The sequence below is a fragment of the Trachypithecus francoisi genome, unplaced genomic scaffold (genome assembly GCF_009764315.1).
Source record: "Trachypithecus francoisi isolate TF-2019V2 unplaced genomic scaffold, Tfra_2.0 Lachesis_group3, whole genome shotgun sequence".
NCBI classification, from domain to species: Eukaryota; Metazoa; Chordata; class Mammalia; order Primates; family Cercopithecidae; genus Trachypithecus; species Trachypithecus francoisi.
Genome location: NW_022681468.1, coordinates 126515417 through 126534360, shown reverse-complemented (window position 1 = coordinate 126534360; position 18944 = coordinate 126515417). Strand labels below are relative to the sequence as shown.

At 43.6% G+C, this 18944-nt stretch overlaps 1 protein-coding gene and 1 long non-coding RNA gene across 2 annotated transcripts in view; one reads left to right on the top strand and one right to left on the bottom strand.

Moving 5' to 3' along the window:
• Positions 1-409: 409 nt before the first annotated feature.
• Positions 410-13888, bottom strand: LOC117070547. The gene is made up of 3 exons (XR_004431958.1): positions 13243-13888; positions 4955-5035; positions 410-669 (listed from the first exon to the last, which is right to left on the bottom strand). It is a non-coding gene; the product is annotated as an uncharacterized LOC117070547 (long non-coding RNA).
• Positions 13889-13935: 47 nt separating this feature from the next.
• RAB8B (RAB8B, member RAS oncogene family) overlaps positions 13936-18944 on the top strand; it is a 79690-nt gene continuing 74681 nt past the window's right edge. Inside the window, exon 1 of the mRNA XM_033189845.1 lies at positions 13936-14210. Coding sequence (XP_033045736.1) covers positions 14087-14210 — 124 coding nt within the window. The 5' untranslated portion in view covers positions 13936-14086. The remainder of the gene's footprint in view (positions 14211-18944) is intronic.

Genomic DNA, 18944 nt, shown 5'->3' with positions numbered 1-18944 from the left:
TCCTGAGTTCTGGGTACCTGGAATGTAGCCTAAAAAGATGGCATGGCTCTGGGTGAGTAAATCCAATTTGTCTGTAAACTCCTTGCCCAGTGGAGAGGACTGGCCAGAAGACAACAAGGGTATCATAGGGCTGTCTACACAGTGGGCCCCAGGGGAGAGGCCCCTCTTGCCAAGACCTAAGAACAAATCATATCTGGACAAATAATAAATAAGCCAAAGATGTGAGTTAATAGAGTCTGCACGAATCTGGGTACCATTATTTCTACCTCAACTATACAACACAGAGGCATGAGCTGTTTCAATATTTTATCTGCTACCTCCAATAAATAACTTACTTACACTGTGCAGTAGGCATTATCTCCAGTAGGTATAAGAGCCAGAGAATGAATGAATGAGCTCCATAAGTAAATATTTTACTGCTACGGTTGCACTCCCATGCAAAACCAGACACCAAAACTCTAGAGGGTGATCCTAAGTTCAGTGCCACCGCTGCTGCCTCCCCAGAATGGACCAAGGGGGAGGAAGAAGAGAAGCTTGATTCCCTGGACTGCTGGGCACTGCTTTTTGTGGGGGTTGCTTGGGTCAGTCAAGGTTGTGAGGAGCTGTCAGACAACACAGCTTCTGTCCACATCATTTCCTTCAGAATCAGCATCATGATCACAGTCCTGGCTTTAAGATGCAAAGAAGCCAAAATTATGAGTTTCCTTATTGTTCACCCATATCTCAGTTTTGCATAATAATTTACAACATTTAACATTAAGGGGAAAATGTCCACATGTAAAAAGTATTTTCATCACCAAATTCTCAAGGCAAAAGATGTAAGGAAATGTGTACAATGTTTATTTTGATGCAAATTTTTTGTTGTGTGTTTAAATGCTAGCAGCATTGAATTCTGGATTCTCGGTTCAGGCAAGAGTTCCTCCAACTTTCTCCAATAATATTGTTCCTAAAGGAGGTGACTCAACGCTGGTCAGCAAGACTTTGCTGGGATGGTTCACCCAAGAGCATCTCTCTTAGGTGATGCTGATGATTGCTAGTAAAACCCGATGTCACTGATACTGAGTGTTGTAACCTTCCATTTATCAACAGTAGTTAGGGAATTAGGTGTTCTAATACACTGGGTAATCCACTTAATTATAGACTAACAGTATCTAAAGAAATATAAACTAGTTTTGAAATAACTATAAGGCTGGGCACAGTAATCCCAGCACTTTGGGAGGCCGAGGCGGGTGGATCACTTGAAGTCAGGAGTTCAAGACCAGCCTGGTCAACGTGGTGAAACCTCATCTCCACAAAAAAATTTAAAAATTAGCCAGGCATGGTGGTGCATGCCTGTAATCCTAGCTACTTGGGAGGTTGAGGCAGAAAAATTGCTTGAACCCGGGAGGCAGAAGTTGGAGTGAGCGGAGATTGCACCACTGCACTTCAGGCTGGGTGACAGCGTGAGACTCTGTGTCAAAAAAAAAAAAAAAAAAAAAACTATAAACTAGCACAACAGTACATTACCAGCATATCGTAATTCTACCTAGTATTTTAACTATTTAAGTGTGGGTCCCACCTCCTGTGAAGGCCATAGGTTTCTTATCAAGTGGTCTGTGTCAGTTTCATCTTTATTCCTCTTATGGTATCTAGCAAGTCGATTTATATATTGTAGGTGCTGAAAGAGTTTTTGTTGAATGAATGAAACTATAGAACACAAACTATCATTTACTAACATGATTTTATCCTCCTTTGATGACTCAGAGGGCCCTCCAGGATCACACGTTTCTTCAAGGTTGTTATTATGTGCGTTATCTATGGGGATGTTTAAGCACAGACCAAGTGGTTGAACGGGGAATTTTGCAGTGACTGGAAAACAGGACTTGATAACTACCAGCTCACTCCAATTCTGTGTTTGTGTGTTGAAAAGTCAAATATAGAAATGATCTCATTTATTATCACCTGAAAGAACATGTTTATGAAACCAGGAGATCACAAGTGAAAACTGTTAAATAGCCTCTGTTAATAAGCCTTAACCAGAATTCATGGTCCTTGACCATGATAAGCCAATTAATCTGAAAAGATAGGATACCATTAGTGCTGTGAGTGTATTATTACCATTATTTAATTTTATTAAAACCTGCTCAGTAGATTATAATTTACTAATTAATGCAAACATATTTGTCACTATGTGGCTAATATATGCCAAGCCTGTGTTAGTCAGTCATTAGGGATACAATGTGAATATAATTCATGCCATCAAGAAATTTAAATAATTTTTCTGTAAAAGCATTTCATTGTGCAGACCATTTTTACAGCACTTTAAATGTCAACGTGGGAAATTAGCCTGGGTGTGATTTGACCTTCTAACCTAGCCTATAATTCGTTCAAAATACAGAACAAGACAAAGCAAAAAATGCCAATGTTAGCTTAATTACTTGACATTAGTCTTTTTCTCAAAAACGCAATATACAGAATGTTCATTCAGAATTTTGGGTAAATATGCTTCTGCACAGAAGGTGATTTTCATTTCAGGTTAGTACAACATCTGCCAGTCCTCCAGAGCTTGAGGGTGAAGCGGCCTCCCCAGGTGTGGAGGACAGAGAGACATCATAGCGCCCCACCCTCTTCTCTGATCTTTCTGTGGATCTGATAGTGACAGAGGCGGCAGCAGGGAGCCCTACCCTCGGAGGCAGGAGAAACCTGGGAGGCAAGGACGGGTGTTCTCAGTCCAGTCTGGCAGGAATTCAGGGAATGGATGCTGCCGTCTTTCCTCATAGCTTCCTGTAAACATGCTGATTTTCAACTTGATAGTAGGACTTTGCTATTTAGTGTTTTCATATCTAAAACTAGGGGGTTAGGTTGCGAGAGGTGGCTCAGCCTCTAATCTCAGCACTTTGCGAGCCCGAGGCGGGGAGATTGCTTCAGTCAAGGAGTTTGAGACCAGCCTAGGCAACATGGTGAAACCCCATCTCTGCCAAAAAATAAAAATAAAAATTAGCTGGGCGTGGTGGTGCGGGCCTGTGGTCCCAGCTGAGGTGGAAGGATACCTTGAGCTGAGGTGGCAGGATACCTTGAGCCTGGGAGGTAGAGGTTGCAGTGAGCCAAGATCGTGCCACTGCACTTCAGGCTGGGTGACAGAGAGAAACCCTGTCTCAAAAATAAATACATAAATAAATAAATATGAAAATAAGGGCCGAGTGCGGTGGCTCACGTCTGTAATCCCAGCACTTTAGGAGGCTGAGGCGGGTGGATCACCTGAAGTTAGGAGTTTGAGATCAGCCCGGCCAATGTGGTGAAACCCTGTCTCTACTAAAAATACAAAAAATTAGCGAGGCGTGGTGGTGGGCGCCTGTAGTCCCAGCTACTCCAGAGGCTGAGGCAGGAGAATTGCTGGAACCCGTGAGGCAGAGGCTGCAGTGAGCCGAGATCTCACCACTGCACTCCAGCCTGGGCGACAGAGTAAGACTCTGTCTCAAAAAAATACATAAACAAAAAAGGTTTAGATTAAATAGGTTTCCTACCATACAGTCCGCAGGACACAAGCCCCATAAGATGCGCCATCAGACTGGAGTGTGGGGAAAGCCATGTGCCACACCTTGCTGTGGAGACTCAGCTGCGCCTCTGCACACGGATGTCAGAGAAGCTGCACCGTCTAATCAACTGATAGCAGCATTTCTCAAAATGCTTAGCCCTGAAATCTTTTCTTCTTGTGTCACCTACTAGCATCTGCTGACTCACTTAGTGTTCTGAGGTACACATTTTGAGAAACCCTGGAATACATCTCTATAGTCATTGGTTTTTTGTTTTGTTTTTTCTCAGGATGGAGTTTCGCCCTGTCACCAGACTGGAGTGCAGTGGCGCAATCTCGGCTCATTGCCACCTCTACCTCTGGGTTCAAGCAATTCTCCTGCCTCAGCCTCCCGAGTAGCTGGGATTACAGGCGCCCGCCACCACGCCCCGCTAATTTTTGTATTTTTAGGAGAGAGGGAGTTTCGCCCTGTTGGCCAGGCTGATGTCAAACTCCTGACCTCTGATCTGCCCGCCTCGGCCTCCCGAAGTGCTGGGATTACAGGCGTGAGCCACCGCACCCGGCCTAGCCATTGATTTTTATGGCCTCTTTTTTTTTTGAGACGGAGTCTCGCTCTATTGCCCAGGCTGGAGTGCAATGGTGTGATCTCAGCTCACTGCAACCTCCGACTCCCTGGTTCAAGCGATTCTTCTGCCTCAGCCTCCCGAGTAGCTGGGATTACACCACGCCCAGCTAATTTTTGTATTTTTAGTAGAGACGGAGTTTCACCATGTTGGCCAGGATGGTCTCAATCTCCTGAACTCGTGATCCACCAGCCTTGGCCTCCCAAAGTGCTGGGATTACAGGTGTGAGTCACCGTGCCTGGCAGGTTTTTATGGCCTCTTATAGCAAGAAGTAGTCTTAGAAGTCAGAGGTCCATTGAGGTTAGATAACCTGTCAAGGATCTCAGTTAGTCAGAGGGCAGACTAGGTCCCTTTCATCTGTCAATTTCTTACATTCTGTATTCTCATAACCTTGATGAATAAAATTTTACTGTGAGGAAAGCTAGAAAAAGCATCAGCAATTGAAATCCACAGACAATTCCTAAGCCCCAGAGCTTCTACTTTTCCGTGAGCCTGGTTGGTTGAAGTGACTCCTGATTAAGCAAAAGTGATTAGAAATACTATATTTTCTAATGATGACTATCTACAGGCTAGTGAAGGTGTTATTGAATAGAGACTTACGCACAGTTCAAGAAGCCAGTGAGAAGAGGGAAAGGAGAAACAAACAGATCGGAGTCCAGAGCCCAGGTAATTAGCTCCTGGTGATGAAAAGTAAATTACTTTTTTTGATACTGAGCTCAAGGAGATCCTTTGATTTTTTTTTTTTTAAGTACTAAGTATGAGTCACAGATTCAGTTGGCATCAGATCTTGAAAAAGAGAACTGATACTTACTATACTGACCTTAAAGCCTTGTCTCCTAGATAGGATCTCCTTTTTGCCAGCTTGAAAAAAATCTCACACATCTCTTCACTTGGTCTTTGCCTTGAGTTAAAAGAACAAAAATAACTTTAGGCTTTAATCTCTTTTTATGCAGTTTGCTTGTAAAGAATTCTTTAAGTTGGTGGCTGAGTAAACAACGGTATTCTCCCAGCAGTTAATTCCACTGGCTATTCCGCAGTCCCAACTATAGTATAGCCTAGCCCCAAAGTAATTAAAGAAGCAAGCAATTTGCATTCTTTTTCTACAAAACTACTCTTGAGTAGCAGATGGCAAACACAAATGTTTTGCTCTAGAGACATATGGAAACCTCTCTGTTTCATAAAAGCCTCAATAAATATTAAACCCCGAATGATGCCTTTCATTGCCGAAATAAAATGTGATAATCCCCCAAACAGCCTAATTAGACCATATAGCTACTTGAGTTTCAGAAAGCGGTAGGTGGGAAATTACAACGTGATTGAGATTTCATTCTTGGTTTCTCTTAGTCTGAATATTCAACCTGGCCCAAAGGAATCACCTATTCAGCCTTATTTATTCAGCATTCTATCAAGTTATCATCATCATTTGTCCTTGTAATTTTAAAAGTGAATAATCAAAGAGTCCTGCTTCATTTCATATTAACTCTTCAGTTCTGTCTAAACCAGTGAGAGCAAGGAATTTCACAAAGGGACAGGGTGTTTTATCATAGGTTCTGGAGCAATTCAATGTGTTCCCTGATTAACTCTGTTTGTAAGCCTTTGCTATTGTTAAACTAGAAAAAAAAAAAAAAGTCAGAGCCAGGCGCAGTAGTGTGCACCTGTAGTCCTAGCTACTTGGGAGGCCGAGGCAGGAGGATCACTTGAGCTCAGGAGTTTGAGGTTACAGTGAGCTATGATTGTGCCCATGAATAGCCACTGCACTCCAGCCTATGGAACATTGTGAGACCCTGCCTGTAAATATATATATATATGTCTATGTTTAAGGTTATTCGGGAAATTATTATGATTATTCATATTAAGTAGCAATTGCAGGCAGAAATCTGATTGGAGTTGGCTCAAAATACAAAGTAGAATTTTATTTTTCTCTTAACCCAGTAGTTTGGCAACCCAATAAATCACTGTTGCTATCTCAGGACTGAAACTTTGTGCTCTTTGGAAAGAGAGAAGCACTGATAACTGAGTCATAAGGGTGAATCGAATGTTGTTTAGAACAAGGAACTAGGTGTCTTGGGCTCCTTTCCCAGCTCCATACCCTACATGGCCTCAATGGGACTCACAAGGCCTCTGACGTTGCTGATAAATCCCCCGATTCACCAGGGTGTTTGGGTGGCTCAGGAGACTATTGTGTGAAAGACCAGAACTTCCAGGTCTCAGGATATCTGTTATGCAGGCCTGGATTCAAGAGTTCAAAGGATTTTACAGATGGGAATGGACGATTTCATTCAGCTCCTCCCATTTTACAGTTAAGGAAACTGAGACACAGAAAGGCTGTGCTTGTTTAAGGTCACAGAACTAGTTAGTGGCAGACAGGAAACAGAACTCAGGTCATCTGATGCTGAGTTCAGCCCTTTTTACAATTACAAAGTTCCAGCACAGATTAGTCAGAGCCTGATAGAAAAATCAGAAAGTTTGCTTCAGGAGCCATTTAAGGGAATAAGGCCCATTTTAATCTCTTTGCTGCCAGAATAGGCTTTATACCCTTAGCTGATTCCTGAAGTAGGGCAGAAAAGGGACCAGGTGTCGAAGTGCTTTGGTTAATTCTGGCTTTGGGCTACCCATTCCCTCCTCAAGGAGGCCATATTTCCTTCTTCCCAGTTAAGCATCAACCCATCTGTTTAGAGAATGACAAATCACACTTTTTCTGGATTCATTTCTGTGATTTCTCCAATGTAATCCATCACTTGGTAGTACTTGACACAAATATCCACGTGATGGCCAGGCATGGCGGCTCACACCTGTAACCCCAGCACTTTGGGTGGCCAAGGTGGGCAGATCACCAGAGGTCAGGAGTTTGAGACCAGCCTGACGAATATGGTGAAACTCTGTCTCTACTAAAAATAAAAAAATTAGCCAGGTGTGGTGGCGTGTGCCTGAAATCCCAGCTGCTCAGGAGGCTGAGGCATGAGAATTGCTTGAACCCGGGAGACAGAGGTTGCAGAGAGCCGAGATCGCGCCACTGCACTCCAGCCTGGGTAATACAATAAGACTCAGTCTCAAAAACAAGCAAAGAAATATCCATGTGCATTTGACATGCAAACACAGATGGTGCTCATTTGTTGGTTACCCAGCCTTATCTTCTCCAGTCTTCACTAAGAGAACCCTGTGTTTAGGGTGAGGCTGACTCTACACCCAGTCCCAGTGGGTTACATCAGTTGACCGAGGCCACTCTCTTGGGCCCTGGATAGGTTCAGGGAAGGGCAGTCAAGGCCCATGGAACTCAACTCCTGGGTATTTATTTGAACTCTTGGGGAAAAGGATTCTCTACATTCTGCCCTGTTTGAATATGGAAGCAAGCAGCCCCAGGAGTTTCAGGAAGACATTTTGCAACCACATGGGGCTAGCCTATTGAAATAAGTGCTATTTCGAAGACGCATTGCTAAGATGCTGACAGAGAGAAACCAGGAACTGGGCATGTAATTTGAGCTACTGGATTAAGCCTCACCTGTCACTAGGTCTATATCTGATAATTTTAGTTTAGGGTTAAATATTTTTATGGTTTAAATAGGTATTTTTATTTAGGTCATTTAGTATTCTGTTATTTACTACCCTAAGCATCCCAATACCTGTTCTGATGCTGATTGTGAGTTTCAGCACATCTTGACTTTGCCATTGGATAAGAGTCCATTTTAGAGTTGGTCCCAAAAGACTCAAAAAAATAAAAACCCAAAAAACTCAAGTTTACAAGAAGCTCTACCCAAAATGCATAGTCCTTATTGTACGTCTTACTTTACACAAAATCCCACAAAATAACAATGCCTAGCTTAATGAAATCAATGAATTTTACTAATATTTGTCAGCAACTTTATTATCAGAGAAAGAAATAATACAAGAGGTATTAGAATGAATTCCTTCCAAACCACCTTTGGGTGCAGGAGTCCTCAACCCCCGAGGCAGTGGGCTGGTTCCAGTCAGTGGCCTGTTAAGAACTGGGCTACACAGCAGGAGGTGATCAGCAGGCAAGCAAGCATTACCACCTGTGCTCTGCCTCCTGTTCGAACAGAGGTGGCACTAGACTCTCAGAGGAGCACGAACCCCATTGTGAACTGTGTATGCAAGGGATCTAGGCTGCACACTCCTTATGAGAATCTGATGCCTAGGCCGGGCGCAGTGGCTCACAACTGTAATCCCAGCACTTTGGGAGCCCAAGACAGGCGGATCAACTGAGGTCAGCAGTTTGGGACCAGCTTGGCCAACATGGTGAAACCCCATCTCTACTAAAAACACAAAAATTAGCCAGGCGTGGTGGTGTGCGCCTGTAATCCCAGCTACTCAGGAGGCTGAGGCAGGAGAATCGCTTGAACCTGGGGAGTGGAGGTTCCAGGGAGCCTAGATCATGCCACTGCACTCCAGCCTGGGTGACAGAGTGAGACTCTGTCCCAAAAAGAAAAAAAAAAAATCTAATGCTTGATGGTCTGTCATTGTCTCGTATCACCCCTAGATGGGACCATCTAGTTGCAGGAAAACAAGCTCAGGGCTCCCACTGATTCTACATTATGTAGAATGTACATAATGCAGGGGTCTTATCATCTCTCCCTTTTATTTAACTTCTGCATCTAGCGGTCGTATGCATAATATGTAACAATCAGTTTGGCAGGAACACTTGACCGAGCAGATTGGAAGCCTGGCCAATCAGAATGGATGCTCAAATAATCAAAATCAACACCCAACCAATTAGAATGGATGCCCCACTAATCCGAATGAAAAGCCAACCAATCAGAATGGACAACTTATCTTGACCTATCAAGATAAATGCAGTGTGTACAAGCCTCATATTTACCATTGAATTTTTCACTTGTGGGCCCTCCCCTCAATTAGCTGGGAGCAAACTGAGGGCAAGGACCATACAAGACATCTTTTTGTATCCTCCAGGTGGCCTTGCTTAGCTAGTTTCAAACTGTGAACTTAATGAATGTTTGCGTGGACATTTTTCACCCCGTGATTGCTCAGGAAGTATCAGTGAGTGGAAAGGGCACAGTTTGTCCCTCTGATTAGGATAACTGTAGAATTATACACTGGAGTATCACTAAATAGCATTTTCTTTATGACACACAGGTGATATGAAAAATTGGTATTTTTAAGGGCTTATCATTCAGTGTGATCTTGACAAACCAGAAAAATAATATATAATTATGCTGATTTCTTAAACACAACAATGAATAGTGTACTTACCGAATGAATAACATAAATACAAGGTAGAGTACAAATAGAAAGGTATTAGTGAGGTCCCAAACACCTATTATAGCAAATAATAAACTAAAGGTGTCCAGATGTTTTAAAATTAGCTAGACTGCTGAGACGCCAGTCAGATCTTTATTCATTTGTTCATTCAACACCTTGAGTGCCTACTATGTATAAAACATCATGCTAAGCATGCTGGGGATGCAGCAATACCTTAGCAGTCTCTTTCCTCAAAGAGTTCAACTTTTAAGGGAGCAAAGAAGCACACAAACCATTCAATAACACAGAGAGAACTTATTCAACAGCTGAGTCATCAGTCAGTGAAGATAATCACCATAAAGGACATCTTTGTAGCCCACCGGGACAGCTGTGCTTAACAGATGACAGAGGGCCAGAACCTAAGAGTGGTTGGGCAGAAGTGTCAACCGAGATGGGTACACACTGATTCCCAGAGGCTGCTTTGCCTTTAATTTTTCAGGACCATGTAAGCTCCTGGATTCTTGTAAGATACAATTAAGGGGAGGAAAAGTCCCAATAATAACTGATATTGGGCCAGGTGTGGTGGCTCATGCCTGTAATCCCAGCACTTTGGGAGGCCAAGGTGGGTGTGGGTGGATCACCTGAGGTCAGGAGTTCGAGATCAACCTGGCCAACATGGTGAAACGCCGTCTCTACCAAAAATATAAAAATTAGCCGGGCATAGTGACGGGCATCTGTAATCCCAGCTACTTGGGAGGCTGAGGCAGAGGAATTGCTTGAACCCAGGAGGCAGAGGTTGCAGTTAGTTGAGATTGTGCCATTGCACTCCAGCCTGGGCAACAAGAGTGAAACTCTTTCTCAAAAACAATAAAAACCTGATATTGGTTTTGTCAGCCTTTGATAAGTAGGAGTCTCAGTCAAATTTAATTTCATTAAAGCAATTAAGAAAGGTGACATTTCTTGCTCTCAAGTGTTACGGAGCAACTTAAACCAGCTTAATAATTCTTAAATTATTTTGAAAATCTGCTTAGAGAACACACAGACCCTCAAGACTATGTTTGTAGAATCTTGGGAGTGGACCCCCAAGATGAATACATTACTGTGGAGAGTGAATAATGCCTTTGGAATTGTGCAACATGGCAGTCTTGCTTGCTACCATGAGGAAAGTTAGCCTGAGGACAAAGTAAACACAGAGGAGAGCCGGAACAAGAGAATACAGGAAAATGAACTAAAACTTTGATCAAAACCAGCCAAAAGCTCACACAGACCTCATACCAGACAGACCTCCTTTCAGCAATAACCCATTTCCTTAGAAAGTTCACAGGGAAGAACTCGGATTGACGCAGCCTGGGTCATATGCCCACCTCTGTGGCATATGCAGTGAAGTGACATGATTCACAGTCACCATTAGAAAGAGGAGTGGCTTTCCAAAAGCAGAAAGAGTGTTGGTCTGACAAAATTCACAGCAGGTAGAGTCCTTGGACATCTCGATTACTGTAGTCAAGCTGTCATGTACAATGTTAACCCTATAGAAGGCTTCAATAAACATTCGCTAAATCAAATTGAATGTGCTGGTCTGCCTAGTGCTCTGCAGTGATGTAGTATTTATAGGGTGGGCTTGGGAAACTGACAGAAAGTATTGATGTGGTTCACTCAGAGCATAGTAACTTGGAGTTTAAAACGGGGTCCACTGATAGTTCTGGGAGAAAGAAGGAACAGTGGCAACCAGCAACCTGCTACCTTAGGTAACTGTAGTGCTACAAATATACTTAATGTCCAGTCCTTTGAGCAAAATGCCTTCATTCAAGAGTACTCAGTTACTATTACCAGAATCTGATATCTAAATAACATTGTTGCACAAAATATGAAAACGAATAATGTGTAAGAGAAAAAAATCTAATTCTTTTTGAAGTAGTATCAATATGTCAAAATGCTTGAATGGTTCAACAGTGGTGTGCAAACTTACCAGCTAGAAAGTCCCAATATTATATATACTTGGTAGCAGAGAAAAACTGGGGAAGTGAAAATAAGACAACCTTATTATTTTTTAAAATTCCCACCAATTAACAAAATTCCCCTAAGAAAATTTGGGGACTTTAAAATTCCTAATGCTAGTTTCTCTTTTGAACTTAAGTTCTTTACCATATCAGTACATTTTTATTCATATAGAAAGAGAATGATAATAGTTGCATACAGACAGTGGGACTAAACATGATTTTAATAAATATATTTTTTTCTTTTTTTTGAGATGGAGTCTCACTCTGCCGCCCAGGCTGGAGTGCAGTAGCGCTATCTCGGCTCACTGCAAGCTCTGTCTCCCGGGTTCCCGCCATTCTCCTGCCTCAGGACTAAACATGATTTTAATAAATATACTTTTTTCTTTTTTTTGAGATGGAGTCTCACTCTGCCGCCCAGGCTGGAGTGCAGTAGCGCTATCTCGGCTCACTGCAAGCTCTGTCTCCCGGGTTCCCGCCATTCTCCTGCCTCAGCCTCCTGAGTAGCTGGGGCTACAGGCGCCCGCCGCCACGTCCAGCTAATTTTTTGTGTTTTTAGTAGAGACGGGGTTTCACCGTGTTAGCCAGGATGGTCTCAATACCCTGACCTCGTGATCCGCCCGCCTCAGCCTCTCAAAGTGCTGGGATTATAGGCGTGAGCCACCGCGCCCGGCCATAAATATACATTTTTAAAAAGAAAGAAATTCCACTCCTCTTTGCGGAATTTTTTCCCCTTCTTTTCCAGGAATGAGGAGGAAGGTATAGAACAATCCACATTGTTCAGACCATGCCTGAAGTCACGTTCAGAGGCTTGCTCAAGGACTGGCTTGGGCAAGGAGACTCAGCCTGTGCCAGAGAGCAGAATCCTTCTTCATTAGGGGCAGACACTGTGACTTTGACCTCATTAGAGCTTTGTTCCTATCTAGTGGACTCTAGGAATGAGACATTCCGTAAGCAGCAGCAGTAGCAGCCCTCTGGCTACTGTATGATCAATAAGTTAATGATGATGCATTTCATCTTTTACCCACATAGAAAATGAAAGCCAATTCCAGGGCCAACTAAGTCTTCTGCCACAATGCGACTGAGAATGGATTATCAGTGGCACTGTTCGTAAAGTCACAAGGCACACAGTATGTGTCTTAAAAATCCTACTGGCTTGTTCAACTAACTGTCCACATTTTTTTTCTTTTCTTTTCTTATTCCACTAATGGTGGAGTCCACTGCTTCCCTCAATAACCTCTAGCCTTCCTGAAGGTGTTTCCTTATAGCTAAGATAAATGGTAAATGTCTGAACCAGTGGTTCTCAAATATTTTGGTTTCAAGACCCCTTTATCCTCTTAAAAATTATTGAAGACTCCAAGAAGCTTTTGTTTATGTTGGTTTTATCTGTCGGTATTTGACATATTAGAAATTAAAACTTCCAAGGGAGAACAACAGATGAGAGACACAGAGCCCTGGCAGGGTGGACTCCTGGTCCCACACCTCCTTAGCCTTTTGCTTCCACATTACCTGAACCAGTCAACTCCCTTTTCACAACAGCTAATCCGGTTGGGTTTCTGCCACTAGCAAATGAAAGGGGACTGAACAATACACCCACAAAACAAAGAATTAGCCTAAGACAATAAATAAGAGGATTAACTTGAGTATAACAGAATGCTGTTTCCCCCTATATTCGTCATCAGTTAAGTGAGAGCCTACTGAAGATTAATGAATATTACCATCAATGCTAACAGTGCCTTATGGGTTTCAAAGAACTTTCACATTTAGTATTTTTCACTAGAACCCTATGAAGTATCTTGTTTCATATCCATTTTACAGATGAGAAAACTGAAATGTACAATGCCTGCGTGACTTGTCACAGCGGTTATGCAGCAGACCCAAGACTAAATTCAAATCTTACTCTCTAAATTCCCGTGGCCCGGTTCCCGCCTCACAGGATGCTTGCAGTTTTATGGGGCACAGACTCGTAGCACAAGGTTTCCCAGATTTAAAAATCCATCTTCCTGCGAGGAGAGAGGAGCGATCATCGTAGCAGATTCTCTAAATACTCATCGTATTTGGCTCTGGTCTGTGTGGCTTGAAGAAGGGGGCACGAGTGAGGTTCGAGTTAGCATGGTAACCATTCTTTCTCAGCTCTGTGACTGAGGGACTGCCGGAGGGCGGTTATAGTGGTTCTGGGCATGGCCTGGGGGAGAAGCTGGATAATGCACTCTGCAGATAACCCGTAGGCTGCGCCACAGCAGCGCCAAGGAAAGAAAGCATCTCTGCTCCAGGTCTCGGCGGAAGAGATGCGGGAACTACGGGGCTCTGATTCTGAGGTCCTGGATTTGGAAGGTGCCCGCACACAAAGAAATTACAAAGTTAAGTTCTGGCGGCTCGACCAGCAGAGTTCGAAACGGGGCGTCCCTTCCCAGCTCGGGTGGAAACGCCTCTACTCTGTCACCCCGCCCATAGCAGGTCTTTTATCCGCTGGAGCCGCCTGGACAGTCCGCACGGGGCACGCCCGAGGCTCCCAGGAGGAACTACAAGTCCCATGAAGCCCCGGGGCGCGGGCGGTGATGACGAAGCCCTCGCGGATTGGCCTCACTGGGAGGGGCGCGCAGGCCTTCTCTGAGAGGAGGGGCGGGGCGCGGGGCGGAGCGAGCAGCGGCGGATTGGCGGGCACGCCCCCTCGCCCGCGGCCCCCTCCTCGCTTCTCTCCACTGCCTCCTCTGGCTCCCGGGTCAGAGGGCCGGAGCGAGAAGATGGCGAAGACGTACGATTATCTCTTCAAGCTGCTGCTCATCGGCGACTCGGGGGTGGGCAAGACCTGCCTCCTGTTCCGCTTCTCAGAGGACGCCTTCAACACCACCTTCATCTCCACCATCGGTGAGGGAGGGGCCGCGGCCCGGGACCGGGGAGAGAATTGGGGGGCGGGTACGAGGGGATGGGGAGAGGGCGGGGGGCGCGCTTGGGAGCCCCGGAGAGGAGATCCCGAGGACTGCAAGGTGGCGGGGGCACTGAGAGGGGCGAGGGCGTTTGAGGGAGAGGGGCGAGCGGGAACGTGAGGCTAGGGCGAAGGGGTAACTTGGGGGCAAAGGAAGGGGAAGGGGAACAGAGGAACAAGGACTAGGGGTATTGGGGGAACGAGAGGGTTTGCAGACTGACAGGGAGGGGTCTTTGAGGGACAAAATGTGTGGGGGGAAGACGCAGGAAATCTCGTGTAGAGAGAGAAGGGGATAGTGGACATGTAAATGGATTAAAAGACAGGAGAGGAAGGAAATGTGAAGGGGGAAATGAGGGATGGGGCAATGAGAGGGATGTGAAGTAAAGGGACAGAGGACACAAGGGACAGAGAAGTGAGAACCAGGCAACTGGAAGGGAATTCAGGGGAATGAGCGGTCAGGAGGTGAGGAGGAAGGGGACGGCTGGCCACAGGAGGTCTGGACCGAGATGTCGTAGGAGGGGGCAGAAGAAAATTGTAGGTGGAAGAAGAGTTCAAGGGATCAGAGGGCGGAATGAGGATACTTGGTGGAGAAAGTAAAGGAGATCTGGGTGTGAGACAGAAAGGAAAAGAGGAAGCAACATCATAGTAAAGGGAGGTTGAGCAGAGAAGACAGAGGAGATGGAAAAGAGAGGAAATGGAAAGTAGTGGGGCGCAGGACTTGCTCCAGTAACTGATTACCATGTTCTCTTTACTTCCTTTGGATCAAGTGCAGGAGAAAGCAAAATGTGAGTAATGATGGAATAATGTCTGTAGAGCGTTAATTTGTTCTGTGAGTGTTAATGGATGTTAAGGGAATTGGTGACTTTTGGAAATGATGTGGTCAGGAAAATATGGTTCACCTCTTTACTATGATCTCCTGAGAAGCAAGACTTCTCAGTATTTTAAATCCTTGGATTTGAATGTTTAACAACTTCTCAGCCAAGGAATTGATCTTGTGTTCTACCTGCCTCCCTGTGTATTTTGCTTTGGTTCTAATTATTGTTAAATGAATCACAACATGTGATACACCTCTAAGTTACTTCCAATTGATTCAAGAGTCTTTCTGATCTTGGCTGGGAGCTGTCCTTTCTACTTCTGTACTGGAAGACACTGTGTTCAGGTAACAAGATCTCTTAACTTACCATAAACTGAAGACCAAGTCAAAGCTGGTTTTAAGCTGTCTTAGAAGTGACCACCTTAACATCATTTCTCCTGTTAAATAGCTGCAGGTTAATTAAGTACCTTAAGAATATCTCAGCTTTTGGTTGTCTTGGTGATGTTTCTGGCCTCTAATAGTGGCTTATTTAGGCATCTTTCATATAGTTCTTACAGCATATTTCCCCATGAATTTCTGTGTTGGGAAATAATAGAGAACTAGTGCTTTGGTAATACGAGTGTTTAAATATTTGTGTATTTTAAAAAATAATTTATCTTTTTTTTAAAAAGAGTATTTGGTATAGACCACTCTTTAAGTATTACAAAAGGCTATGGTTTGTTTGCTCATTCTGGCTTCTTTCATGTAGATTGAATGGTCTAAAATCTCTTGGGTGTTATGATGTCTGAGCTTAAGGAAGTTTGAATTGCAAGTTCTTGGCAGTCATTCTTGAGTGGGACTTTTTCTTTTCTGAAAAAGCAGATTTTAAATGTCATCTCTAAAGTATATTCCTAAGATTTGGTGGTAGCTGCTGGTACAGCAACTAAAGGGCGTTAATTTTTGATGTTGGTATTAATTTCAAAGCCTCAAATAATGACTTTTCATTGTTGAATGCATACTGCAGTACAGATGGTAAAGGATAATTTCTAACAAGTTGAGTGGGTGTCCTTTTGTCCATCCTGTATTTGAGCCTCCCAGAAGTATCTCCTGCCTTGAAAGTAAGTGAATCTCACTGATGCTGTTTTTGTTAAGCTTCTTAGACAACTTGCCTGTTTGTGATAGCTTTATTCGTTTTCTGTTTTTCCCTTAATTTTTGTCCCATGTTTCCTTTAAGGGTGTCTGCTTCCTTTTAAAATAGTACCTTTTAAAAATTACTTTTCATTTTGAAGGGTTCAAGTCTATCAGTGGATTTCAAAAAGTGATGGAAATGAGGTTCTTTGGAGGGTGACAGCTATGAAGGCATGAAAGCCAGTGCCCTGAAACAGATTAGAATAGGAAGTGAACATGAAAAGGAGGTGAATCTCATGTGAGATCTTGGTCTTCATATTTTCTGTGAGGTGGATGTGGTAAAAAGAGGCTGTGAACTGTCTTCAGTTGACGTGGAGGAGGGGAAATCCCATACCTCTTGTTTAGCCCCAGAGCTCCAACAGGAAGTGGTAGCACACTGCCTTCAAGCAGCAGAATTTATATACCTGAAACCTAATGCTCTGCAGTCAAAATTAAGATGGGAAAATAAGGTGAATGTTAGCATCATTCTGATTCCGCAGACTCTTCACTGATTACAAGTGTAGATTTTGGGTGTTGACATCTCTAGCAGCCATTCCCTCCATGCCCCTCACCTCATTCCCAGGTGATCTGAAGTTATTGAGGTGACAGCCCGTCTCCTCCCTAGTCATGAAGTACCTAAGTGTGTAAGTTCCTGTGCTTTTCTGACTGGGTTTTGATGAGGTCTGCCACAGCATTGCTGACAACACTTGATAAGCTCTGTGTCATACGGAAAAGATGCATTTCTTAACGCCTGGGGTTTGTGTGTATGTGTTTTGGTAGATATGTATGGGTGTCTGTTTCTTCCCATGAAGATACATTTTAAGTCTTAGTTTTGCTTTGTCAAAGTTTTAGTAGTTTTAAAAATGGGAATCTGCCATCTTTCGACACTGTTTTGATAGGGGTTCTGTCATCAAGAAGGGAAGGAGACAATTAGTCATTTTGATTACAGATACAGTGGTCTCGCAGATACTTTCTTCTTCTCACTTCTCTAAGGTCTTGCTATTGGCTGGGTGTGGTGGCTCACCCTTGTAACCCCAGCACTTTGGGAGACTGAGGTGGGAGGATCACTTGAAGTCCCGAGTTCAAGACCAACCTGGGAAGCATAGCGAGACTCTGTCTCTACAAAAATACAAAAATTCACCAAACATGGCGATGTGTGCCGGTAGTCGTAGCTACTTGGGAGGCTGAAGCAGATCACTTGAGGCCAGGAGTTTGACACCAGTCTGGGCAACACAGCAAGACCCCATCTCTACAAAAAGTAAATTAAAAAATTAGTCAGGTGGAGTGGTACACACCTTTAGTACTAGCTACTCAGGAGGCTGAGGCAGGAGGATAACTTGAGCCCAGGAGTTCAAGGTTATTACAGTAAGCTATGATTGCACCACTGCACTCCAGCCTGGGAGACAGAGCGAGATTCTGTCTCTAAAAAATAAATAGATAAGTAAATAAATAAGGTTTTGCTATCTTCTCCGATATCGCAGGTCCCCTCAATTTCCTTTTTGCTCTTTGAGGGGTGGTGGAAGGTAGATTTTATTTTATCCTACTTACTGAAGATCTTCTGGTATATCTGTCAGTAATTTAGTTAACTATGAAGAAGGGATGTTTTATCCATTTGAAATTATTGGTCCAGTGCCTAGGACCAACCCGCCTTTCAGTTCAAATGTTTGAAAATTGAATTTTTTTTATTGGCTCTAAAAAACCCTATGTGATCATAATTAACATTTAATTGGCTAGAGTGGCTCACGCCTGTAATCCTAGCACTTTGGGAGGCCAAGGCAGGCGGATCCCAAGGTCAGGAGATTGATACCATCTTGACTAACACAGTGAAACCCCGTCTCTGCTAAAAAATACAAAGAATTAGCCGGGCTGGTGGCAGGCACCTATAGTTCCAGCTACTTGGGAGGCTGAGGCAAGAGAATGGTGTGAACCTGGGAGGCGGAGCTTGCAGTGAGCTGAGATCGCGCCACTGCACTCCAGCCTGGGTGACAGAGCAAGACTCCATCTCAAAAAAACAAAAAACAAACAAACAAAAACACATTTAATTAAATGCCTGTAAAATGTAACATAAAGACAATTAGGAATGATAATACAGTCAGCTACAGATTATATTTCCTATGGGAAATGGATGCATTTTAATATTGATATGAGGGCATACCGACATCTTGAAATGGCTCTACACAGAAAAAGGTGCTGGCTGAACAAAAAGAGATAACCCAGCCCTGTCCTCTTGACAGGACAATCAGAGTTTCTTCCCTTTGCCATCTCTCTCCTGCCCTGCCCCCTTCTTCCTGTTAGGTATTTCCTGAGTGGTTTCACTATTTAGTATAGTCATAGCTTAACAGCAGGAAGAGTCTTAGATATTATCTACTTTATTCCTGTCCCAATTTTATAAATAAAATAAATGAAAGTTTGACACCCTCAAAATTACACAGCTGATTATATAGCAGATCCTGTAGCGAAACCCCAAATTCAAGTCTGTGTCACTTTTCACAACTGAGCTGCTACTATTCCTAATCAGTATGATTATCCGCATTAATTCAAGTCATCACCTTTTCCAGGGAAGAAGTAGAGTTTGCACATACGCCTTTATGTGAGGAAAGTTAAGACATTTCCATTTCGATTAGCCAAATCTGTTCAGGTGAATAGCAAATGTTACTACAATGACTCTGAGTTCTGTTGGACTTTATACCGGAATAACTCAGAGCACAGTAGTCCT